At 41.5% G+C, this 26,304-nt stretch overlaps 1 protein-coding gene across 2 annotated transcripts in view; it reads left to right on the top strand.

The window, feature by feature from the left end:
• The window catches only part of Sae1 (SUMO1 activating enzyme subunit 1), a 61,318-nt gene that overhangs the window by 25,604 nt on the left and 9,410 nt on the right, over window positions 1-26,304 (top strand). For both annotated transcript variants that reach the window (XM_026410417.2, XM_077793028.1), the window contains exons 6-7: window positions 4,313-4,418; window positions 23,441-23,585. In XM_026410417.2, the coding sequence (XP_026266202.1) occupies window positions 4,313-4,418; window positions 23,441-23,585 (251 nt within the window). The remainder of the gene's footprint in view (window positions 1-4,312; window positions 4,419-23,440; window positions 23,586-26,304) is intronic.

The raw sequence follows: 26,304 nt of genomic DNA, 5'->3' as shown, positions 1-26,304 counted from the left end.
TGGTATTGTGCAGCCCAGGTTCACCATTTCCATCATCACAGCAAATTGTCTTAGGCAGCACTGCAGGGCATTCTTTTGCTATAAAGTATTTATTGTGTAAACATATTATTGTTTATATATCTATTCTTCTGTCCATGGGCATTTAGGCATGTACATTTTTGCCATTAAAAAACTGATACAGTAGGGCTAGGGATGTGGCTCAAGCGGTAGCGCGCTCGCCTGGCATGCGTGCGGCCAGGGTTCGATCGTCAGCACCACATACAAAACAAAGATGTTGTGTCCGCCAATAACTAAAAAATAAATATTAAAAAAAAACTGATACAGTAAGCCTGTGAGTGTGTGTAGATAGTCTCTAGGACAATCCTGTTACTTTCTCTAGGTTAAATTAGAGCATCATAGGGTTTGGCAGATTCTGCTAAGTAGAATCAAAAAGTTTTTATCCGTTTGCATTCTACAGCCAACAGTATGAAACAGTAACCTTTAGTGACTTCATGCTTTTTTGCTATTCTACTGGCAGATTGTATCAATTACAGTTGTCGGTTGTTAGAATGCTTTTTAATGCTGGAGACTCCTGGATCCCTCCATGCCTGCCTTGGAGATTTTGAATAAGTAGGTCTGGGGATTGGACCTAGAAATTTGTAGTCTTTTTGTGTTTGTGGTGCGGGTGGGTGAGGTGGTATGGGGGATTAAATACTGGCACATGCTAGGCAAGCACACTATCACTGAGCTACACCTTTTTATTTTGTTTGTTTTTTGCAGAACTGTAGATCATTGAGCTGCCCAGCCTTTTTAATTTCTATTTTGAGGCAGGGTCTCACTAAGTTGCCAGACTGGCCTCAAACTTGTGTGATCCTCCTGTTTCAGCCTTCTGAGTAGCTGGGATTACAGGATATGCCATCAAGCCAGGCTCACTTGTTTTTTTTAGATAGCTAGGGAATAAAGGAGAGAGGAGGAAAGGTAGATACCTGTCTAAATTTGAAATTATTTTTAAACTCAAAATGTACTTTTTTTTTTTTTTTTTGGTGCTGGGGACTGAACCTAGGGCTTTGTGCATGTGAGGCAAGCAGTCTGATAACTGAGCTATATCCCTGCCCCTGCATATGACATTTTAAATTGACAAAATGGAGCTAGTATTAACAACTGTTCAATTTGAATCATTTTGGGGTGAGGTTCCAACATGATGCCCCGCCCCCCACTACCCCCAGATATTTCAGTCTGTGTTTGCTCAAGCAAGTGTTTTCTATAAACATAAGCCAACCATCATGACCAGGGAATTTACATTTATACAACATTGCTCTCTGATCCTTAGATGTTATTTAGGTTTGCTAGTTATTCCAGTAATGTCCTTAATGGCACAAGGATTCAGTTCAGCATTATGTATGGATTTTCATGACACTTTTAAAAATTGTAAGCTAGTTATTTTGAAAAACATCCCTTAGTTTGGGTTCATCTGTGTTTTCTTTTGATTAGACTTCAATTTCATATCTTTGGAAAGAATGTTATAGAATGGATGCTTCCCATTGCATCCTGTAATCTGGTTGTGTGATTTGCTAGTAATGTTAACTTTGATTCTTCAAGTAAAATGTTGTCTACGGGATTTTTTTTCTCCTTGGAAGTTAGTCTTTATGTTTTGTGTATGTATTTTTTGGAGAGTCATTTTAAAATATGTTAATATCTCATTTCTTATCAACCATTTAACTAATTCAGTTAATTTTGGGTATGTGGCCTAATGGGTTCCAGTTTATTTGAAGTGTTGGATTGCTATCATTTATTTTTATCTTGATTTTCCCCAGATTTGACTAGTAGGAGCTCCCTAAAGCTGCCTCTGCTTTCCTTTTGACATGTCCCCTTCTTTTTCTGAGCATTTCTTTACTTTCTATTCTCTTGGCCTCATCATTGATTCCCACCCTTCATACTGGGGATTGTAACCAGGGGTACTCGACTACGACTGAGCTGCATACCCATCATTTTGAGACAGATGTTGTTAAGTTGCTGAGGCTGGCCTTGAACGTATAATCTTCCTACCTTAGCCTCCCAAGTCACTGGGATTATAGATGTGGGCCTGAGTGCCAGGCTCTGCCCCAGTTTTGAAATCAGCCATTTTTCTTAGGAAAAATGTTTATTCAAGTGGGGAGTGGAGTGGTGATTAGAAACCTAGATCTGAGGGGCTGGGGATAAAGCTCAGTTGTTAGAGTGCTTGCCTCACATGCACAAGGCCCTGGGTTCTATCCCCAGCATCACCTCAAAAAAAAAAAAAAAAGATACGAATGTTCAGAGTGCTTGCCACTACCAGAGTGACATTGCTATTAGACCTCCGCAGACATATTTAGTATTTTTATATGTGTATGTATACAAACATATTTGCATACCCACATTTGTATCTTTTTTTTTCTTGATTTGTGTATATTGAAATTAAATTCATAGTGATGTCTCTTTCCCACCACAGGATTCATTCTAGTTTCCTCTTTCTGTATTGCTAATTCTGTTCTTTGACAAACGTGGCCCCTCAAATTCTTTTTTGTGGGGTGGGGGATTAAACCCACGTGTGCTTAACCCTGAGTCCCACATCCCCAGCCCTTTTTTATATTTTTTATTTTTTTGATGCTTGGGATTGAACCCAGGGTTTTGTGCATGCAAGGCAAGCACTTTTTATATATTTTTTTTTAGAGACAGGGTCTCACTGAGTTGCTTAGGGCCTTAGTAAGTTGCTGAGACTGGCTTTGAACTGAACTCCTTCTGCTTCAGTCTCCCAAACCACTGGGATTATAGGAATGCACCATCATAGCTGGCTAATTCTTTTTTTTTTTTTTTAATTGTGGTGCTGGGAATTGAACCCATGGCCTTGTGTATGTGAGGCAAGCACTCTACCAGTTGGGCTATATATCTCCAGCCCATTTCTTCTACTTCTTCCTTTTTTTTTTTTTTTTTTAATATTTTATTAGTTGTTGTTGTACCTTTATTTTTATGTGGTGCTGAGAATCAAATCCAGTGCCTTGCAAATGCTAGGCAAGCACTCTACCACTGAGCCACAACTCTAGTCCCCAGCCCACTTCTTTTTGTTTTTGGTTTTTGTCATCCATCTAGGAGATGAGATGGTGGGGTGTTTTTGTGTTTTGTTGTGCATGACTTTTGGACTCAGTTGTTTAGGAAGAATAATTTGTTATTTTCTAAATTTTTAGGGGGGATAAATAATACCTATTTACTGTTTAAAATTAGAAAATAAATAAGTTGTGTATTTTAAAATTAAATCTATGTTGTTGCATTTTTCAGGGTGGTTAATTTGGGGCTGGTTTTGGGGTTCATTATTATAGTATGTGATAAGCCCTTGCTTGGTTCAATCCCCAGTACCAAAAGGATAATATGATTATCTTAATAGGTTTCAGCCTCACTTCCTCCTTTCACAGGGCTTTTGCAATTCTAGTTCTGTTTCTGTGGCCTTGAGCTTTTGTCACATCCCCCTTATTCATTTTCTAACTGTTTTTATTGTCATCCTTTATCATCATTAAACCATTCTACTGAGAAACATTTAATTTTTCAGTTGTTTTTGTTTGCTATTTGAAGGATAGTTTTATTGAATGTCTTTAGACATACTTGTTGTTCTCAGTGGTGATGTATTTCTGTAGTGTGAATACAGCCAAAGTTAGAGCCAGATGGAACTAGGTCTTGAGGAACTTGGCACTCTCTTCTGTCTTTGCAGGTACATGACCATCACTGTCTCCTGTATTCATCAAGCATTTCTTAGTTTTAAGTGGGCCTTAACTTCTTTTTTTTTTTTAATTTTTAGTTGTAGATGGACAAACAATACCTTTATTTTATTTATTTATTATGTGGCTCTAAGAAACTCAGGGCCTCACACATTCAAGGCAAGCGCTCTACCACTGAGCCACAACTCCAGCTGCTGCTGCTGCCTTTTTTTTTTTTTTTTTTTTAGTTGTAGTTGCACACAGCACCTTTGTTTTATTTATTTACCTTTATGTGATGCTGAGGATCGGATCCAGGGCCTCATCCATGCTAGGCGGATGCTCTACCACTGAGACACAACCCCCACTCCCAACTTCTTTTTTTTTTTTTTTAATATTTATTTTTTAGTATTTGGCAGACACAACATCTTTGTTTGTATGTGGTGCTGAGGATCGAACCCGGGCCGCACGCATGCCAGACGAGTGTGCTACCGCTTGAGCCACATCCCCAGCCCCCAACTTCTTAATGATCAGTAAACTTTAAGTAATTTCTTTGAGATGGAAATAGTTTCTGCTTTATAATTTGAAGCCAGCATATTTTATCCCTAAGTACTTCTGCCTTTTTCCAACAGAAGGTGGTCTTCTGCCCTGTGAAAGAGGCCCTGGAGGTGGACTGGAGCACTGAGAAAGCTAAGGCTGCCCTGAAGCGCACGACCTCTGATTACTTTCTCTTGCAAGGTGAGTCCTGAAGGCAGAGCATTCTTCTACTGGGCTTTTGGTTTTAATTTCTGCAGATATGGCTCAGTGTACACATGGTTTTATGACATTTGCCAAGTCAAATTTTCTCCTTACCCAAGCACTATATTGATTCAAAAAGGGTCCAGGAGGAGTGGGGGTTTAACTCAGTGGTAGGGTGTTTGCCTAGAACATAAGAGGCTTTGGGTTCCATTCCTAGCACTGAAAAAATAAACAAGAAGGGGCTGAGGCCATAGCTCAACATAGAACACTTACCTAACATATGTGCGGTCCTAGGTTTAATCCCCAGCATCTCAAAAAGGAAAAAAAAAAAAAGAGAGAAAGATCTATAAAAAATATGTAAAACTTACTTAGTAACTAGCAAGAAAATCAAATTAGAGTATAAATTTATTCTTATCTGTGAGTAAAACTTTTCCAGTAACTAAATAAAAGTGACAGCAAGACAGAAGATGGTAGGGTGGGGATAATTTGGAGGGTGAAATATATCCATTTGTATAGACAAATGTGAGTTAAACAGGAATGAGTCTCACGCATGTCAGAAGAGCAGCCTTCAGAAAGTGCTTTCTCTAAGGACTAGGGGACCTGGTATGGAGGAAGTGCCAGCTGGTGCCATTTTGGGGGAAGCTAATCCCTTAGTCCCTGGCACATTGAAAACCTTCAGGAAACAGCCACTAGTTTGTAAAGGTTATGACATAAGCATCTTTTACTGCTGTTCATGAAAGGAGTCCCTGGTAGTGAGTTAGCATAATCTGGTGAGCCTCAACAGGGACCATTTTGTTAATGTCATGAGACATTTTTGGATGTTACAATTGGGTAGGGAGATATTATTGGCATCTAGTGGTTAGAAAAAGTCCTGGGGTACTGCTAAATATCTACAGTGGATAGGACAGCACTTGAGATAGAGCTGTTCAGCTTAAATGTTGGTATTTGCTGAGGTAAGAACCCCTGATTCAACTCTGCAATTTCCAGAGTGTTTTCTCATACATCTCCATATCAGGGTACCTTCAAAGTAGACAGGATAGAAATGATTCCAGATTTGGCTTCTTGGGATGAAGAAACAGAGATGGAGAGGTTAAGTATTTTGCCCAAGAGAATACAGGTTGTAAATAACAAAGGAGATTGGACCGAAACAACCCATATCTTAGAAGTCTGATTAAATACTGTGTGATATACAAAGTAATGAGAGTATTTAAGTGCCATTCTCAGCACTGTACACATACTAGCTCCTTGAATCTTTGTAGCATCCATATGACACAGCGGATATTTTAAACCCTGTTTTAAAAGGCAATAGGCTGAGGAGGAACCAGATGTTGTGGCTATCCCTGCTTTGGGAGTAGCCAGTGTTCACTTAAGGAGACAAAAGAAATACCCTGGAATAGTAGGAGATAAGTGAAGGTATGCTGTCCATGCTGATGTTCCAAGGACCTAGAGAGGTAGACAGGGTTGAGGAGGAAGTAGGATTAGGACCCATACTGCAGGCAGTGTCGTGTGGTTGTTTAGAATAGGAACTTTGGAGGGGCTGGGGTTGTGGCTCAGTGGTGGAGCATTTGCCTAGCACATGTGGGTCTCTGGGTTCAATCCTCAGCATCACATAAAAAATAAAATAATTGTGTACAACTAAAGGATAAATATTTTAAAAAAATAATAAGAACAGGAGTTTTGGAATTAAAATAGACTCAGCTCTGTCATTTTAAAAATTCTTTTTTTTTTTTTTTAAAGAGAGAGAGAATTTTTTAATATTTATTTTTCTTAGTTATTGGCGGACACAACATCTTTGTTTGTATGTGGTGCTGAGGATTGAACCCGGGCCGCACGCATGCCAGGCGAACACGTTACCACTTGAGCCACATCCCCAGCCCTTAAAAATTTTTTATTTATTGTTATTTATGATGCTTGGGAGAACCCAGGGCTTCACACATTATATGAGCAGTCTGCCTCTGACCCCTACACTCCTCCTGACCCTGCCTGTGTTTTTTTTTTTTTTTTTTTTTTTTGGTACTGGGGATTTAACCCAGAGTTGTTTTACCACTAAGCTACAACTCCTTTTTTTGTTTTGTTTTGAGATAGGGTCTCACTGAGTTGCGTAGGATCTTGCTTAGGATGGTGGCAAATGGAAAATATAACCCATATGTTTATTTCTCTCTTCCAGATGGTCCTAGTTATCAGTCTTTGTTATTTCAAGTTCCAAGGTGTTAGTTAATCGTGATTAAAACTATATTATTTGAGGGGGGGGTTGGTGCTGTAGCTCACAGGTAGAGCTCCTGCCTCGCACATGTGAAGCACTGGGTTCGATCCTCAGCACCACATAAAAATAGATATTTTTAAAAATGGTTTTTTAATTTGTAGGTGAACACAATACCTTTTTATTTTACTTTTATGGTGATGAGGATCAAACCCAGGGCCTCACACATGCGAGACAAGTGCTCTACCACTGAGCCCCAGCCCTAGCCCCCTAAATAAAGATATTTGAAAACAAAACAAAAAAAAAAACCAACCTATTATTTGTTAACATAAAATTTACCATTTTAGCCATTTTTAACTTTTCAAGTCAGGAATAGTCATAGAGTGTGTGTGTGTGTGTGTGTGTGTGTGTGTGTGTGTGTGTGTGTGTGTGTTTTGCTGCTACTGAGCTGCATCCTGAATCCCTTTATTAACTTTTTATTTTGAGACAGGGTCTTGATATATGATCCAGACTGGCCTCAAACTTGCAGTACTTTGCCTCAGCTTCACTGGGAGTATAGGTGCGCTTCACACTGTGCCCAGTTGTGTTCTTCTCATTATTCCCTCCGTCCCTCACCTGGGACAGGCATAGCTAAAGGAGTCCTTCTCATTGGCCTGCACCTCTAAACCATCCCACCACTTTGCCCAGGGCCTTAGAGCACTGTAAATAGTGCTGCGTGCAGTCCCTTTCTGACTTGTCTTGTACAGTGAACCCACACTGACAAGCCTAGAAGGGAACTGACTCTCCTGGTCATATAGGTTAGTGGTTCCTTGGTTTTTAAAAATTCATCTCCTGACTTTTTTTTCTTTTTTATAGTTTTTTTAGGTGAACACAATACCTTTATTTTATTTTTATGTGGTGCTGAGGATCGAACCCAGTGCCTCACGCATGTCAGGCGAGCGCGCTACCACTTGAGCCACATCTCCAACCCCTATCTCCTGACTCTTCTAGGTGCTGGTTCTTTAATGCCAGATACACCTTTTTTGCATACCCAATATCACCTTTCCTGGGCTTCTCTCTCAGCAGCAGATGACAGGTCCTAACCTCTCTGTTTTCACATGCATTTTTTTTTTTAAGACAGAGAATTTTTAATATTTATTTTTTAGTTTTTGGTGGACACAAAATCTTTATTTTATTTTTATGTGGTGCTGAGGATCGAACCCAGCTCTGCGCGCATTCCAGGCGAGCAAGCTACTGCTTGAGCCACATCCCCAGCCCTTGAGACAACTTTTGAAGTGTAGTTGCATTTTCCTATAAGGTGACCAAAGTTGAGCTTGTTTTTGACTGCTTGGAGTCATATACTTGGTTTATAGACAAATCCAGAATTTAGAAACATGGAGTCTGTTTTACCTGTGGACTGTGCTCCTGACCTCTATACTATAAATCTCTAAATTCAGGATGTTGTTAAATGTCATATCAGGATCTGCATGTTAGGGAAACTGGATCACCACTGTACTACAGAAAACTCAGGTTCAGAGATTCTATGAATGCTGAGCTGGGGCTGTACCTCAGCAGCAGAGTGCTTGCCTAGCATGCGTGAGGCACTGGGTTTGATCCTCAGCACCACATTAAAAATGAACAAATAAAATATTGTGTCTATCTAGAACTACAAAAAAAAATTGGGGAAAAAAGAGAGATTCTCTGAAAGCTGTAGTTCATTGGCAGAGTGCATGCTCAGCATTGCTTTGGTTTAATCCCCAACTCCTCCAACCAAAAAAAAATTATATGAATTATGACCTAGTTAATTGTTTTGTTTCCCCATAAAACATGTAAGTTTTTATTTTGAGACAGGGTCTTGCTGAGTTGCCAATGAGGGCCTCAAAGTTAATGATCCTCCAGCCTCAGCCTCTTGACTCAGAGATTACAGTTATGTGCCCACCATGCCTAGCAGGAAGTTCTCTTTTTTCTCTTTAAGGTTGGATCCAGGGCCTTGCGTATGCTAGGCAAGCACTCTGCCACTGAGCTACATCCTCAGCACCCCCCAATCCTCACCAGCTCCTATCCCTTTTTGTTGTTTGGGTCAGGATCTTAACTAAATTTGCTGGGGCCGGCTTGATCTTGTGATCCTCCTGCATTTGCTTCCCAAGTGCATGCATGGGCCACTGCACCTAGCTAAACAATATTTTAAATACATACTTGAAGAGAGATTGTTATAATTGTGTGTATGCAGTTAACTGTATGACTCTCATTAGTAAGTTGTTTTTTCTTAAACTTGATGGCATAAATAATACTGGAAAAATCTTGGAGTGTATCTTAGAGTGACCTTGTTTAAATTGTTGGCTGCCTAATGTAGTAATCCTTTGGCTGTACCCGCATCTATGATCATGTAGGTTGTTTTCAGTTTTCCCAGGCCTTGGATTCCTCAGGATTCTTTATAGGAAAGAATAGATGTGACTTTGATGCCTTAGTGATAAATTAAAAATAACCTGATGATTTCTAGTGAGTACAATATGCTTGGTTATGATGCGCATTTTTTTTAATATTTATTTTTTGATTTTTGGTGGACACAACATCTTTATTTTTTATTTTTATGTGGTGCTGAGGATCGAACCCAGTGCCCCGCGCATGCCAGGCGAGCGCGCTACCACTTGAGCCACATCCCCAGCCCTATGATGCGCATTTGAAAATAAAGAACCTGACTTTGTTTCACCATTGCCTAGTAGGGCACACAGCTGGTGCTCCATAAATGAATATTTGTGTTTAAGCGGCTCATTATTGCTGTATGGCACTTACTGCACCTTAGAGGGAAAGCTGCTCACCTACTGGTATCCCCACAGTCTTTTTAAATCTAGTCTTCCTGGCCCTGGCCTTTACTTACATGTGAACGTTTCTTGTTGCCCCATTCACAATTAAGCCTCTAGTGAAGCAGCTGCTCTGTTGACCCCACACACACACACACACCTCCCTTTGTATGTTAGTGTTGGCGCATTTGGATATTGCGTGTTTTTCCAGTTTACTTAATAGGATAGTGGCTAGACTGAATGCTTCCTGCTGCATTTTTCCACTATCTTGAGAGTCAGCCTCACCATCTATGAGCAAAAAGTCTCATCTTTTTATTATTCTTCCATGGCATGTTGCAAAACATTAAGCATGAGCTGGTTTCCTGTGGCAAAAAGTTTGACTTTGATTTGTTCTTTTTGAGGTTACTATGAGTTTATCATAACAGATGTGCTAAAAATATCAGGTCTAGTATGGAAACAGCATTCACTGACCAGTGTGAACAATAATGTTAATGGAGGTGGAGCCCAGAGCAGGAAGAAATGGACTCATTCCAAGATGAGAGGTACTTACCAGAGAATCCTGGGCAATCTTAATTTTCTCAGACTATTCTGATGAGTTGTGGAAAAATACTTAAGGCCGATTTTGGGCCACAGAACTGCAGCTGAAAATAATCTTAGACCAAACATTTGTGAACATCTCCTATTTGCCAGATCTCGTGGCTGGGAATCATCATCAGAGGAAGACTAAGTCTCCTCACCAATGGAAAAGACAAATAAATAATGCTGTACCTTGTGAAGAGAACTATACCAGAGGGCTATGGAAAAAGCTATGGTAAGGCTGGGGGTGTGGCTCAGTGGTAGAGTGCTTGCCTTTTGTACATGAAGCCCTGGGTTTAATCCCCCCAATGCTGAAAAAAGAAAAAGCTATTGTTTTCCTTTTTTCGGTATGTCTGAATTACTCCGTAATAGTCAAAAGCAAACTGTTATGGGAGCTCAGAGAACTGAGAGTCTGGCCATCCCTGGGGAGTGGTAGTCTTGAGCAGGTACAGGCTAGGTGGTAAAGGTGAGACTATTGCAGGCAAAGGAACAGCATATGCGGTGGACCTCAGGACAAAGACCCCACTAGAGAGATCCTTGAAGCTTACTTGGGAACTGGCCAGTGACTTCTCATTTGTCAGGATATCAGAATTAACCAGAAGATATTTGAAAAATGCAGATTGCTTGATTCCATCTAGCTTAGCTTTACTGAATCAAAATTTCTTAAGGTGACTTAACATCTCTGTTTTTATAAAGCTTCTAGTTTTCTGAAGGATTGTCAAATTACGGGGGGAAGCCATAACTATAGCAGGGGGAATTTATATCTTGGGACAAACCCTTGAAACTTTGGTTTACTCGTTGGTGTTTGTATGAAGTATTGAGATTTTTTGTTTGTTTTTGTTTTGATGCTGGGGATCGAACCTAGGGCTTTGCACATATTAGGCAAGCACTCCACCAGTGATCTACATGCCTAGTCCTGAAGTGCTGTACTTTAAAGACATTACTGTGAAGCAGGAACAAAAGAAAGTAGTAACCCAAGTAGCTCTTGAATGCAGTGTTTTGACTGGATCCCTCAGACTAAAGAAATCAGCCAATTACTACTGAACCGTAGCTTGTGTTTCAGTGGTATGAGTTAGCAGTTTTAAAACCACTAAATATGTATCTAGGGTTGAGCAAATAGGTAAACATAATGTGGATAAAGGGTTGGTGCCCAGGTTAGATAGGGTGTTTTTGTAAATATGGAAGAAGGGAGAGGCAAGAAGGAATGCTGTGATATTGAATTGGAACTAGAGTTGCTAGGATGAACTCATTTTTTTTTAATGTGTAGATATAGAAACAGATGTATGTGGTACACATAAATAAAGTTCCTAGATCTATTTGTTCAGGGGGCACAGATGCAGACATCCCCGAGGCAATCCATTGGTAGAACCAGGCTCTTTGGACAGATGACTGCTTCCCCCCCCCCCCCAGGATTGAACCCAGGGGTACTTTACCACTGAGCTACATACCCAGCCCTTTTTGCTTTTTATTTTGAGTCAGGGCCTTGCTAAATTGCTGAGGCTAGCCTCCAATATGAGATCATCCTGCCTTGGCTTCTCAAGTCTCCAGGATTATGTCACCATGCCCAACAAAATGACTGCTATTTGATCTGGGATAGGATAATAATAAGTGAACTTGGACTATCTTGGTGTGCCCCAAAATGTGGAATAGCTTTACGAATGTTGAATGATGGGCTATAGTTGAACTCAGTGCTAGAGGGCTTGTCCAGCATGTTGTGCGAGACCTAGGTTCCATCCCCAGAAGGCGTAGAAAGAAAGAAAGAAAGAAAGGTGGGGGGGGGATATATTAAAAAAAAAAAAAAAAAAAAGATGATGCCAAATAAGAGTAGAACAGATGATCAGGATTGAAGCCAGGATTTTGTGCATGTGAGGCAAGCACTCTACCAACTGAGCTATATCCCCAGCCCACAGTCAGGATTTTAAAAGTCTACATATTTGTGACCCATCACCAGCATTCTATATATTATTTCTATCAAGAATCATTTGGGCTGGGCAGGGTAGCACTCATCAAAGGATCTGGAGGCCGAGACAGGAGGATCACAAGTTTAAAGCCAGCCTCAGCAACTTAGCAAGACCCTCCCTGTCTCAAAAAATAGAAAGGGCTGGAGATGTGTCTCAGGGGTTCTGTGCCCCTGAGTTAAATCCTTAGTATCCTAAGATAGATTTAAAAAAAAAAAAAGGACTGGGTTTGAGCTTCAGTCTTGGTGATAAAATGCCTATGGGTTAAATCCCTAGTACCACCACCACCAAAAAAAATCATCAATGAAGCTGGATTTAGTAGTACATTTCTATTCTTCCTTTCTTTCTTTCTTTTTTTTTTTTTGTAGTATTTATTTTTTAGTTGTAAGTGGACACAATACCTTTATTTTACTTTTATGTGATGCTGAGGATCGAACCCAGTGCCTCATGCATGCTAGGCATGCTCTCTACCACTGAGCCACAACCCCAGCCTCAGTAGTACATTTCTTGTAATCGCAGCACTTGAGGTTTCGTTGTGGCAAGAGGATCACTTGAGCCTGGAAATGGAAGAGTCCCTCTCAAAGTTGAAAAAGGAGTCCTCAGTGAATTGCTAAAGCGAATGGGAGAAGGTTATTTTCTGTGAAGCGGGATAAGCTGTCTCCTCATGGGATGAAGAGAGATATGGAGGGCTTACTGGGGATGCTTCTCAGGAGTAGATTGCTTGCTTAGCTTACTCGAGGCCGTGGGTTTCATTCCAAGAGACAGACAGGAGAGAACTCTGACAGATTGTAGATGTGATCAAGGTTAACATCCCCAACACAGGATGGACAGACCTCCCGCATAACCTTATGCTCTGGGCCCCTGTGTTTCTAAATACATTTCTATTCTGCCTGTATCTGTAGCTCTTCTCACTTGTCCTCACTGCTCAGGTCCAGTGCTGTTTTCACGAATGGAACTCCTCATGTCTACATTAGGTTTCCTTCCTCTATAATCCTATACTACCCTCTGCACCACAGACCTGGCCATGGTTCCTTAACCTCTTGTCTGCCCTGCACAGACCTGATTCAGAGCAGGAGTTTGGCAAATGGGTTGATTGATGGCTCTGGCCACCTGTCTCAAGTATGGGGTATCTGGCTGGTTTTTTAACCTGTGACTTCATTTATTTATTTTAAGGATGTGTGAATCATCTAAATGGTATAATTTGAATAAATAGACCTTGTCCTTATTCCTACTGTGCCATAAGACAGAAAAGGCTCTAAACCTGAGACATGGCTGCATGCTTATCCCATCGAAGAGATTGGGAAACATTACCACTGTCCTAGCTGTCCATACCCAGGGACTCACAAATAACAAGAAACTTTTCTCTCTTGATAGGACGGTCAGACCTAAGACCCTCCATGGGGGAATCGGTGTGTCTTCTAGCCAGACAATGGCATTCATAACTGCTTGAACTTTTTTTTTTTTTAGGTGCTGGGAATTGAACCCAGGGCCTAGTGCATGTGAGGCAAGCACTCTATCAGCTGAGCTATATCTCCAGCCGTAACTGCTTTCTTATAATATCAGAAACCTCTCGGTTACCTTAGCTCAAAATCATGTTTCTCCGTATTTGGAAAGAAGAAATTCAGATCCTAGCTGACTTCTGATTCTCTTCACTCCCATTAATCACATATATGACAGACTTAGCAATAGTTTTATTTTCTCCTTTTCTTGACTTGTAAAAATAAGGCATCTCCTTAGTAAAATAAGTGTGTGTGTGTGTTTTAACTGGGGAGTTGAACCCAGGGACCTTTTGCCACTGAGCCACATCTTCATCCCTTTTATTTTTTGAGACAGGGTCATGCTAAGTTGCTGAGGCTAGCCTTGATCTTGGGATCCTCCTACCTCAGCCTCCTGATTAGCTGGGATTACTGGCATGCTCTACTGCGCCTGGCAAAATATTTGGATACCTCAGGGGAAACTACCATTTCTTGTGTATGCTTCTGCAGCTTCCTGGTTTTCTTTTTCTTTTTTTTTTTTTTAAGAGAGAGTGAGAGAGGAGAGAGAGAATTTTTTTAATATTTATTTTTTAGTTCTCGGCGGACACAACATCTTTGTTGGTATGTGGTGCTGAGGATCAAACCCGGGCATGCCCAGGCGAGCGCGCTACCGCTTGAGCCACATCCCCAGCCCCAGCTTCCTGGTTTTTACACCTCATTATTGCATGAATTCTTTTGCATAATTCATTATTAATGGGCACTTATAGGATTTATTTTCTCTTTTCTTCCTTTTTAACTTACAATGTTTTAGAAATAGAAAACTTTGTTTCTATTATTCTTCATTTCTCAGTTCCCTCTCAATTATACCATCAATGGCTCTGGTTTTTGTTTCTTTATTTTTGTAGTTCTAGGGATTGAACACAAGGACCCGCTACCACTGAGGTGCATCTCCAGCCCTTCCTATTTTGAGAGCCATCTTATTAAGTTTCTGAGGCTGGCCTTGAACTTGCAATCCTCCTGCTCTAGCCTCCCGAGTAGCTGAGATTATAGGTGTGTGCCATCCTGCCTGGCTGCTCTCTGATTTTTAACTTTGTCTCTTGATTCTGCCAGCTTGATTTCAGAATCAGTCCTCTGCAGAAGAAGTTTCTTATTTTAGAACTTGTGAGGGCTCAGTGCCTTTGTTACAACTAAAAAAAAAATTGAAGGAGGGAGAAAAGATTTGTAAGGGCTTGGGTTGTAGTTCAGTAGTAGAGGTGCTTGCCTAGCATGTGTGAAGTCCTGGGTTGATCCCCAGCACTGCAAAATAAATAAACTTGTAAACTTCACCAGCCAGGCAATAGACTGCCATTGTTTTTTGGGCGTAATGTTCCCTAGTAGGTTTTTGGTGTCAACCAATGACAAGAACTGCTGAGGACAAGACAGCTACAGGGAAATAGTTTCCAGTGCTAGAGCAGAGGCTTATTGCTTGTTGCTTTGCTATTGTCATGACCACAATATTGAAAAATAATTTATAGGGAGAACAAAAAAAGAAAGCAGTGTGTGTGTTGTGTGTGTGTGTGTGTATACATACACCACTATTTTATCAGTGGTAGACAGTGCAGAGACCACAGTCATTCAGGAAGGAAGAAGGCACAGCTATGAACAGAGAAGAGAGGTGAGGGTAAGGGCAGAGGTGAGCCATAAATACACTTTGATATTTTACAGATGTCAGCAAGTGCAACATGGTAAGAGGACGGACTAAGGCAGTATCCTAAGAATTGATGGCAGCCAGGGATGTATACAGTGTGTTAATTACTATTGGTTATGTAATTTAAGTGCAGCTTTAAGTATATCTACATAAGATCAGATTGTGGGCTGGGGTTGTGGCTCAGCGGTAGAGTGCTCCCCTTGCATGCTCGAAGCCCTGAGTTCAATCCTCAGCACCACATAAAAATAAATAAATGAAATAAAGGTATTGTGTCCAACTATAACTAAAATTTATCTATCTATTTATTTATTTATTTAAAGAAAAAGATCAGATGGTGTCCTATTTTCAAGTGAAGAAATTGAGACTTGAAGAAGCTAAGTCATTTGTCCAGGGTCACATTGCCCCAGGAAGCATTAGAATCAAAACCTGAGCCAAAGTGGTCATCCCCAGAGCTTATGTTTAAACATGACCCAACAAAGTGCTCAGTGTGACTTTAATTATAAGTGTTACTAATACTACGTTATGACCATTATTTCATCTGAACTTCACAGGGACCCTGGGACATTTTCTTATTCTTCTTGTGCAAAAGGGAAACTGAGACCCATGGAGATCAGAGTAAAATAATAGGGCACATTGTCAGCAACCTGCCTTGTTTTGTTATTGCCTTCTTTGCAGGCCCCGACCCCCAGCATCTGCTTATGTTTGAGCTGCTCATAGGCCCTAGGGCCCAGCTGCAAGTCTTGTTGAAAGCCTCACATCTTTTCTGTGACTGTCAGACAACAGTCACGGGGATGTCCTGTGCCATCTTCCCTCCGCAAGAGCAGTTGGCAGAGAGCAGCAGATGCCCAGAGTCAAGGTCATGTGCCACTCAAATGCTGGACTGGAGAAAAGACCCTCTTTCCCTGATACTTGTGACCAGGCAGGATGGGTCTGAATGTAGAGGGCTCTGTCAGAACAGCTCTGTGACTAGAGGGTGCGGTTAGAAAAGCTTAGATAAAGGCCATGCAGAAGGGGGCCCATGGTATTTTATACTTGCTTCTACAAAATTTGCTTCTATATTTTTGAGGTCTTCTAAATTGTGGTCTTTTTTGATTGCTTCTAGTGTACGAATTAAAGGTGAGAGTCGAGCGGTGTGGTGTGGTGCACATCTGTAATCCCAGTTGCTTGGGAGGCTGAGGCAAGAGTATAGCAAGTCAGCCTCAGCAGCTTGATGAGACCTAGTCTAAAAAGTGAAACTTAGAAATCCTTTGCTATTTTTAAGGGGAAGAATAAAATACTTGGCTATACTAGAGCCTGAATTTGGGGTTTGTTATTTTTTATTTTTATTTATTTATTTATTTATTTATTTTTTTAAAGAGAGAGGGGAAAGAGAGAGAATTTTCAACATTTATTTTTTAGTTCTCTGCGGACACAACATCTTTGTTGGTATGTGGTGCTGAGGATCGAACCCGGGCCGCACGCATGCCAGGCAAGCGTGCTACTGCTTGAGCCACATCCCCAGCCCCATATTTTTTATTTTTTTAGAGAGAGGAGAGGGGGGGAGAGAGAGAGAGAATTTATTTATTTATTTTAGTTTTTTTGGCGGACACAACATCTCTGTTTGTACGTGGTGCTGAGTATTGAACCCGGGCCGCCGCTTGAGCCACATCCCCAGCCCCGGTTTGTTATTTTTTAAATTGGTGTACTCTGAGGTGAGAAAGCCAACTCATTTTTTTTTTCCTTTTGTTTTCCTTTATGTGTGTGTGGGTGGTGCTGTGAATTGAATCCAGGGCCAATCTTTTTGGCGGGGATTGACGGGGGACTGAGGATTGAATTCAGGGCCACTCAACCACTGAGCTACATCCCCAGCCCTATTTTGTATTTTATTTGAAGACAATGTCTCACTGAGTTGCTTAGCGCCTCATTGTTGCTGAAGCTGGTTTTGAGCTCGGATCCTCCTGTCTTAGCCTCCTGAGCTGCTGGGATTACAGGCATGCACCACTGTGCCCAGTGCAGGGCCAGTCTTAACACTGAGCTACATCTCCAGCTCTTCTCCCACTTTGAGACACAGTCTCCCTAAGTTTTTGAGGCTGGCCTTGAACTTGTGATCCTCCAACCTCAGCCTACTGAGTCTCTGGGATTCAGGCATGTGCCAGTATTCTTGGCTGTGTAGTAACTTGAGAGTTCATTGTGCCATGAGCCTCTCCTACACTTCATTTTCACGTCTTCAAAATGAGGTAATAGTTGTACTTACTTCGTTCGTTCATATTTTACATAGTAGAGCTTATTCTGAATATAGGGTGTGTGTGTGATATAATCTAACCTAAGTGTTGGGGGGAAAAGGTGACTAAAACTTATTAACCATAATTTTAGTAGCTAAATAATAATATATTCTGTCAGGATATTCTGTATTATTATCCTACTATTGAACATGAGATTATTTCTACATTTTCTGTGATGAATAGCATGGCTGTGAACATTTGTGTATAATTCAATCACTTGTCAAGTTCCATGACCTTTTGCAAAAATCCTTAATACTGTGTTTCCACATGGTTCATTCTTATTCCCCTCTACTCTGTGTGATGGTGCAGTTACCTCTGCCTGAGTGATCTCAGTCTTTAATTATGTTCGACAGAAAATGGCATCTTGTTTTGATGTCATTTCTGAGAATTAATACTCCCCTTTTTCCGCATAAACAACTTTCATCTGGGTACCTCAACATTTTTTCAGAAATTTGAGAATGAGATGGAACTAAGAGAATCAGTGTATTTCCCTGTCTTCCTCTGGTAAGTGATGATGTCATCAACTAAGTTCACTGGGCAGGTAAAAGGGTAGGATGTTAGCTTTCTGTAACTGATACAAATGCCTAAGATAGTCAGCTTATAACTAGAAAAGGCTTAGTTTGATTCACAGTTTTGGATATTCCAATCCATGATAGGTTGACCTCAGTGTTTCTGGGCCTGTTATAAGGCCACACATAATGGGGGGAGTACATGATGCAGCAGAACCACTTCCCACCTCATGGCCAGGAACCAAAAGAGATCGAATGGGAGGAATTGGGGTTATGTCATCGGCTTCAAGGGTATGCCCTCAGTGACTTGACCTCTCAGTAGTGCCAACCTGTGGACCAACCCTTTATTACATGAGCCCTGTAGGGACATTTACCTAAAACCATAGCAGGTGGGGAGGGCTTACTGCTCAAAAAGGGGCATTATATAGTAAGTCTTGGGGGAGGCCAGGGAGGTAAATTTCCTGGGAAAAGAGATCAAGGTACTGAGTGGCCCTGGTGCTCAGGATGTGTTTGTGCACATGTACTTTAACGTTTCTAGGTTGAATTTCTTTCTTGTTTTCCTCTTGTGGGTAGATATGTATGTCTTTTTCTTCTTGCTGTTTCCATGACACTTTAATACTTGATAAGAAACAGAACCATGGGCTGGGGATGTGGCTCAAGCAGTAGCGCGCTCGCCTGGCATGCGTGCGGCCCGGGTTCGATCCTCAGCACCACATACCAACAAAGATGTTGTGTCCGCCGATAACTAAAAAATAAATAAATAAATATTTTAAGAAAAAAGAAACAGAACCATTCTAATATCTTAAGCAGTCGAATTAGTAAAGGAGCAGCCTGGTGTGGATTTGTGAAGATCTTCCTGTGTCACTTTACTATGCACCCTCTTTCCTGCTTTTCCTTCATCACCAAATGTTGAGGCTTCTTGTACAGCAGATACTTTTTAAGAGCCTCCTCCAAGGAAGGCCTATAGTAGGGGTACATGACAGCCAGCCATCTGGACCTATGGTGCCTCACCCTCGGGTGCATGGGGCAGCGAGAGTTGAGTGTCCTATCCAGAGCTCACAGCTGAATCGTTGGTAACACAGTCAGATGAGTAATTTCTTCAGGTGGTGCTTGACTGACCTCAAACTTTATGAACCTCCTGCGTCACCCTCTCGCATTATTTGGATTATAGGTGTGCTCCACTGAGCCTGAGTTAGAGTGGAACACATTTCCAGATTGGTTCTAAAAATAATAATGAGTCCCAACGAATTGAAGTAACTGGGAAGAGGGAAAGATCCAAGCAAGGGTTTTTTGTAGCTAGAAAAGCACTAGGCATCCGTCAGGTAAATGAGGTTGTAGTGGAGGTTCCGCCTTGTCCCCACCTAAACTGAGCCATTTTGAAGGGCAGCAGTTGTGTTTGGGGCTACTTCATGACACTGTTACTTCACACACACACACACCCCCAGTTAAAATGTTTAGTTATTTTGCACTTAGTTTTTTATTACATTGAATATAATATAATTGTTTTTTGTGGTGCTTTGTGGCACCTAGGGGTTGATGCATGCTACACACGACTTTTACCACTTGAGCTTGCAGCCCCAGTCCCTATAATCACATATTTGAATTTTTTAGAAAGAAACAGTTATTATTAATATTGCCATCCAAAATAGCACTAATCTGGTGTTCTGCATTTGGATCAGATATCAATGTGAGTGTTCAAACAGTTTTGCAAAGGTGGCGATATATTCATGTACATACAGTCCATATGTGAAAAGGTACTTGTTTTCTCATTTTCAACATTTGTCTTCTCCACTACATGGGCAAGTCCTGAACTTAAGCAGAGACATACCCATCATCTCCAGCAATGATGTTACCCACCCCTGGACTTCCAACAGCCTGAGTTAATTAAAAGGTTCAGATGAAGTTAATCAAGTTTGGAACTCTAATTTTGTGCGGTGTTTGGATACGATTTGATGAGTCATCTTTTGGCAGAGCTGTTTTCCATCCCTGACAGTGTTTGATCTTAACAGAATGGGTTTATAATGTGTGAACTGGTGGGGAAGTGCTTTCAGAAATACAGAGTCAACAGTGATGTGTATGTGTCTGTCTGTCAGGGAGCTGCAGAAAGCAGAACGAAGGAGAATTTAATAAGCAAGAACTTACCAGGGGCTAGGGTCAGTCCTGGGACTGCTACACTTCTAGAACATGGGTTTTCTCCTGCCCCCTCCACCCCTGTTAACTGGAGGGCTGGCATTAGAAAAAGAGTGGAAAAGACGGCTTCTGTTTGCTTTACTGCAAGTAAGTGACCTGACCGACTGGACCCCTTCCCAGTGGCCCTTGAGAGCACTTCAGATGTGGTTAGTGAGGTATGTGGTTGGTACCAGCCTGCTGGCCCTCATCCACACAAACTGCATCAGGAACAGGCCAGGGGCCTAGAGAACCAGCATGGCCAGCTGCTGGCTCCCTTCACCCTTTCTCTTAGTGCCATCTTGAGTTGAAGCTGGTTTTATTCTCTGAAGATTGACGGGCAAGATTTTATGTCACTGTCACCTCCACTGTACACCCACTGAACTAATAGTCTCAATGAATGCACCCATTGTGAGAGTTCAGGTCAATCTGGAAAATGCATCTCACGAAAATGTGCTCAAATGAGGGTTCTTCTGAAGTGGAGGACAAAGAGCTAGACCACTGAAACCCTTGTTCCCTAATGGAAGAAGGCAGGTCCACATTTACATTTCTGCTTTACTACTTCTTAGTAATTATAGTAAGCAGTCTCTTGATGTCTCTGAACTTGAATTTCCTTATTTATAAGGTTGGTGATGATACTTACTGATCTCATGGATTATGACTGAGTGTTCATATTTGAAATGTGTTCAACGTAATGTATGGTACAAAACAAGTATTGTAACAATCTGGGCTTTTTTTTTTTTTTTTGTATTTTGAGAATATCTTTCTAAGTTGCTTAAGCCCTTGTTAAGTTGCTATGGCTGGCCTCAAGCTTGTAGTCCTCTTGCCTCAGCCTCCTGGGTTCCTGGAATTACAGGCGTGCACTACCACACCTGGTTCCTGGAGCTATACTTTCTAACTAAAAGTTAAAAAGTCTTGTGGTGAAGGCTGAAAAAAATTACATTTCCTGGTCCCTTATGACAGTGCTTCTGTCCCAGTGACCCAGAAATGAGAGAATCTGTATGGGAGGCCACCAGCCTGGGGCTCCTATTGCTATAATTCCAGACACTTGAAAGCAAGCATCCTCACTTGGTTTTCACTAAGCCACTTTGCCTAGGATTGTGTGGTACAATCAGACTGGGATGGTCTTTGCCTCTATCATTTGTTGGGGCAGCACTAATAGCAATGCTGTATCTTGTTGCCCTGTCTTAGGAGTCATTGACAGAAATAGTAGCTAGCATTCTCAGACTCAACTGGAGTATTCTGGTTTGGCTGGACTAGCAGATTTCTGGAGGTCTTTATATAATGGGACAATGCTAGAAAAGTCTTGCTGCAAATTGAGTAACTGCCACCACTGCAGTCTTTTCTCCACCCAGACCCCAAATGCTTATTTCAGTGTATTTGTATACTGCAGATTGGGATATAACCAACTCATCTGCAGAGTCAGAAGGTAGACTTGGATAATGGTGGAACAGTATTGGCCAGGATCCATATTGGATTTGAGTTGACTGCCAAGTATTCAGGAAGTAGTAAGAGTTCTGGAAGTTGTATCCTTGTAGAAGAGAACAAGAAGTATGAAGTATGCCCAGGTCTTGCACCTAGAAACTCACCCTCAAGCTGGGCATGGAGGTGCATTCCTATACTCCCATCGGGTCAGGAGGCTGAGACAGGAGGATCCCTAATTCAAAGGCAGCCTCAGCAAAATCAAGGCACTCAGCAACTCAGTGAGACCCTGTCCATAAATAAAACACAAAATCGGGCTGGGAATGTGGCTCAGTGGTCAAGTGCCCCTGAGTTCAATCCCCAGTGCCAAAAAAGAAAAAAGAAACTCACTCCCATGCTTACACATCCCGTCTGAAATAGCCTTGTGATTATAGGAGAAAGTGTTACTTGGGGATAAGGTTCATAGCCAGCTGACCTTCTGCCTTGGGAGTACACAGAAAGCAAGAATGTCTCTGCATTTGGCATGCAGGGACACAGGACAAGGTGCAGTGGTAGCATTGAGATCATGAGCATTGCCTGCATTGAGATCATCAGTATCCTGCTCCTGTCCATGTCTTTTTGCTTAGACTGAAAGTTCTTGCCTTGTTGGTGTCTCCACACACAGTAGCTCTTATTCAATACCATCATTGGAAACTTTCATCTTATTCACAACCTTTAAACATCCATTTCTAGAGGTTGACATAGTTTTTGTATTAAGGGAGGTTTTGTTTGTAGAGACTTGTCTGTCCGATGAGTCAGTCTGAGTATTTGGCCTTTCTGGCAGAAGGCAGCAGTTTGAACTAATGCCTAGAATGTGTGCCTCCCTCCTGATGTCTCCTCTGGTCATAATAGGACCTTTGCCCTCTGCAGGAAGCGTCTGCACACATGGAGCTCACTTGTTGCATCCTCAGGGAAGCCTCAACTTGACACCGCCCTACAGATGGTGTCAGACCCCCTTATATTTTTGCATCCTATTGTTCTATTGTGTAAGTGAAAAAAAAATACTAAATGTAACATTGGTAGACCTGTATGGCTGTTAACCAGGATACTTTTTCCAAAGTTGACAGCACAGCTGAAGTTTTCAAAAATTCAAATTATATATAATTATAATATATTCAAAATATAGTATAATTACACATAAATATGTTTTTATTAATATTTTATATTTTGTATGTGGATATATTTGTAATATATAATATAATGTTAATGTAAAAGACCAATAACAGCAGTATGTTATGCATCAATAGCAGTAACAACTTTTCCAAGTTCTTTAATCATTTGAACAAAATTGTAGAGACATCCAGCGCATTTCATTAAAAAAAAGGACCTGGGCATAGTGGCACACACCTGTAATCCCAGTGACATGGGAAGCTGAGACAGGAGGATCACAAGTTCAAGGTCAGCCTCAGCAATCTAATGATGCCTTAAGCAACCTCTCAAGATCCTGTCTCAAAATAAAAAGCAAGAGGCTGGGGATGTGATCAGAGGTGAAGCACCCCTGGATTTAATCCCCAGCATGCCCCCCAAAACACACCAAAAGTGCAGTTACTAGTCACTACAGTGTATCATAAAGCAGGTACAAGAGACCAATGAGGATTGCTTGGGCTTTGAATACATAATGAGCAATAAGAACAACTAATTTCTACTTCCTCTGTTGTTTTTCTGGGTACCCTTCTTCCAGGTATCTCAAAATACCTCCCTGTTGTCCACCTCTGCAGCCATCTGCTGAGGTGGAGCTATGGGTATTTTTTTAATCTGTTGGGAGGGATGGGGAAGGGCAGACTGGGGGCTGCCAAGGAGAGAATGCTCAGCCCCTTCCCATCAGCTCACGTGGTCCACATTAGACACTGCTTCCTATAGGAAAAATACTTGTTTTGATAGTTGAGATCTGTGAATGTTCCTTATGAGAAGACTGTGTGTATAAACTCTTGCGTTTTCCCCTTTGTCAGTGCTTCTGAAATTCCGCACGGATAAAGGAAGAGATCCTAGTTCTGACACCTACGGGGAAGATTCTGAGTTGCTGCTCCAGATACGAAACGATGTGCTTGACTCATTGGGTGTTAGTCCTGATTTGCTTCCCGACGACTTCGTCAGGTTTGTCTCAGTGTTTGTCTGTCAAGTTTGGCTCAGATGGAGAAACACCTGGTTTCCGTGTTTGCCTTAGTTTGGGGAGATTCTTTATAGAGACTTCTAAAGCCCTGAAGACAGCTCCCTATGCCACATTCTGCTAACTCCTATAGGCCTCTGCCTTTCCACTGGTGTAATAGTAGATAAAAGGTAAAAGAGGCACATGTTCTGTTTTTATCTTTTTAATGATATTGGGGGTTGAACTCAGTGCTTATTCATGCTAGGCAAATGCTCTCCTACTGCACCGCATTCCTGGCCCTGCGGGTTCTGTTTTTGACAGTATGTAAAGATCTATTTATATGATTTGAAATTCAAGGCAGCTTTAGTAACAGTATTATACCTCTTGATTTTCACTATACATTTATCTCTTAGGAGACATTTTCATATCAGTGCATAATTTACTCCCTTTTTTCAATATAGTGTTAGTGAACCAATCACTTGCTTGATGGAATTTTGTTCAGGGTTTTGTTCTCACATGATGCTTCAGTGTGGGACCTTGTGCAGCTACAGAATGAGTGAGTGGAAGGGGAACTTATGGGTCCAAAGTTGCAGTTCATTGTTTGGTAGACATTGCCACTTTGACCTCCATTCTAGCCTGGCAATTTGTGTATCCACCACCCAAGATGTCCATGTTGTCAGCACCCTAATCTTTGGCACTGAGGCGTTTTCACCTTAGGTCCCCCAGTCTTTTGCTCACATACAGTCGGGCTTGGGATTTGGTTAGAGAAGGTCACGTAGTGGCTAAACCATGAACTCCTTAAAAGCAATTCTGGGATCATCCCATTTTAGTTCCCTTTCTTTGTCTCTGGGAGCTTCAGCAGCTTTGCTGCGCCCCTGGATTGTAGCATTGGTAATGATAGCTGTCGTCCATTACAATTTATCTAGCAGCTGCCACACTCCAGGCATTAGTAGTTGCTTTTATAGACTGTCTCTCAGTCTTCTCAACAATGCGTTCTGTAGGTATAGAAATCAACCTCAGAGAAGTTAAGTGACTAGTCCAAATTTCTGTACCTATTACCAGTAGTGTCTGATATTGAAGACTATATGCTTTACCTATTGTGTTACTGCATTGAATTATCTCATCAGTCTCTTAAAATTGTATGTTATTATTTCCTCTTTATTTAAATGATGAAATCGTCTGAAAAAGATAGTCTTTTCACAAGGTTAACAGTAAAGTCAGTTAGTGTATCCTCCTTTCTAAACTACCTATAGAGTTCTGAAAAAAAAGGTCATTGTATAAAATTGGACAGCAGTCTACATAAGGTGCTTCTGCAGTGTTAGCACCATGAAGTCAGGGCTGATGGCACTGCAGGCTTGGATGGGTTCTCTGTCTCTCACTAACTCAGCAGTGGAGGAAAAAATGCTGTATAAGAAGCACAGAGAGGGGCTGGGGCTGGGGCTCAGCAGTAGAGCACACGCCTAGCACGTGCAAGGGCCCTGGGTTCAATCCTCAACACTACATAACAATAAATAAGTAAAATAAAGGTATTGTGTCCATCTACAACTAAAAACAAAATATTTTTCAAAAAGAGGAAGAAAAAAAAAAGCATAGAGAGAAGCCTACTCTGTGCTTCACAGAAGGAGGGAACTGAGTCAGACAGGCTTCACTTCAAACAGATGCACCCAGGAAGTCATCGGCAGGCTAAAGCCAGCCCAGCACACCTGGTGTCTCGTGCTGGGCTGTGAGGTGTACACAGCTGAGGGACTACTTTGGGTGTCTAGAGTGGTGAGCTGTCTGACTCTGTGGTGCCAGCCAGCATAGTTCTTCAAAGGCCCTGCTTTCCAGAAAAGACTAGCCACAGCTTAGGGAGCTGCTGGCTGGGAATTTCTGCCCCAGTGTTGTCTTTCCTTGCCTATCTTCTTCATGGAAGTTGCTTCCCCCCCCCCCCCAGGTTTCTATGAGAATGGTGGTACACACTTGTAATACCAGCAAATCGAGAGGCTGAGGCAGAAGGATCACAAATTCAAGGCCAGTCTTGGCAACTTATCAAGTCCCTGTCTCGAAAGTATTGGGGGTATAGCTCAGAGGTAAAGCCCCGGGGTTCAATCCATGTTACCAAAAAAAAAAAAAAAAAGCTATATCTAGATGTCACATGTTGAGAGCTCCCACTCTATTGCTTTCTAAGTAAGAGGTTTTTGGTTGCCTTTTGAAGCCTGTCTCTGGGCACGAGGTGAAATGACCTGAGATGTGATGGGGGTGCTGGCAAGGAAATGAGCTGCTGCTTCACAGCTGAGCCACCCTCACAAATTGCCCAGCGCTGCTTCCGTGCAGGGAGGACTGTGCACAAGTCTCTGTTTCCTTCATCTGTGAGTTGCTGGCAGTCTCCTTCATGTTACGTTATTTATTCTCTTTTCAGAGAGCTTTATTGCTTTTCTGATTATGAAAGTAACAGATGCCCGTTTCTAGAAAGTATAACATGGAAGAAAAGGACCATTTATAAATCTAGCCACTGTTAAGATTTCAGGGTCTAAGCTCACAGATTTTCTTTGTTTATTCATATATATTCTCTCTCTCTCTCTCTCTCTTTTTTTTTTTTTTTTTTTTTTTTTTTTTTTTTGGTACTGGGGATTGAAATCAGGGGCGCTCAACCACTGAGCCACATCCCCAGCCCTATCTTGTATTTTATTTAGAGATAGGGTCTCACTGAATTGCTTAGTGCCTCGCCATTGCTGAGGCTGGCTTTGA

The sequence above is a fragment of the Urocitellus parryii genome, chromosome 15, assembly GCF_045843805.1.
Source record: "Urocitellus parryii isolate mUroPar1 chromosome 15, mUroPar1.hap1, whole genome shotgun sequence".
Taxonomy (NCBI): Eukaryota; Metazoa; Chordata; class Mammalia; order Rodentia; family Sciuridae; genus Urocitellus; species Urocitellus parryii.
Note: the sequence above shows the minus strand (reverse complement) of the source record. Positions and strands in the feature narration are given on the sequence as shown.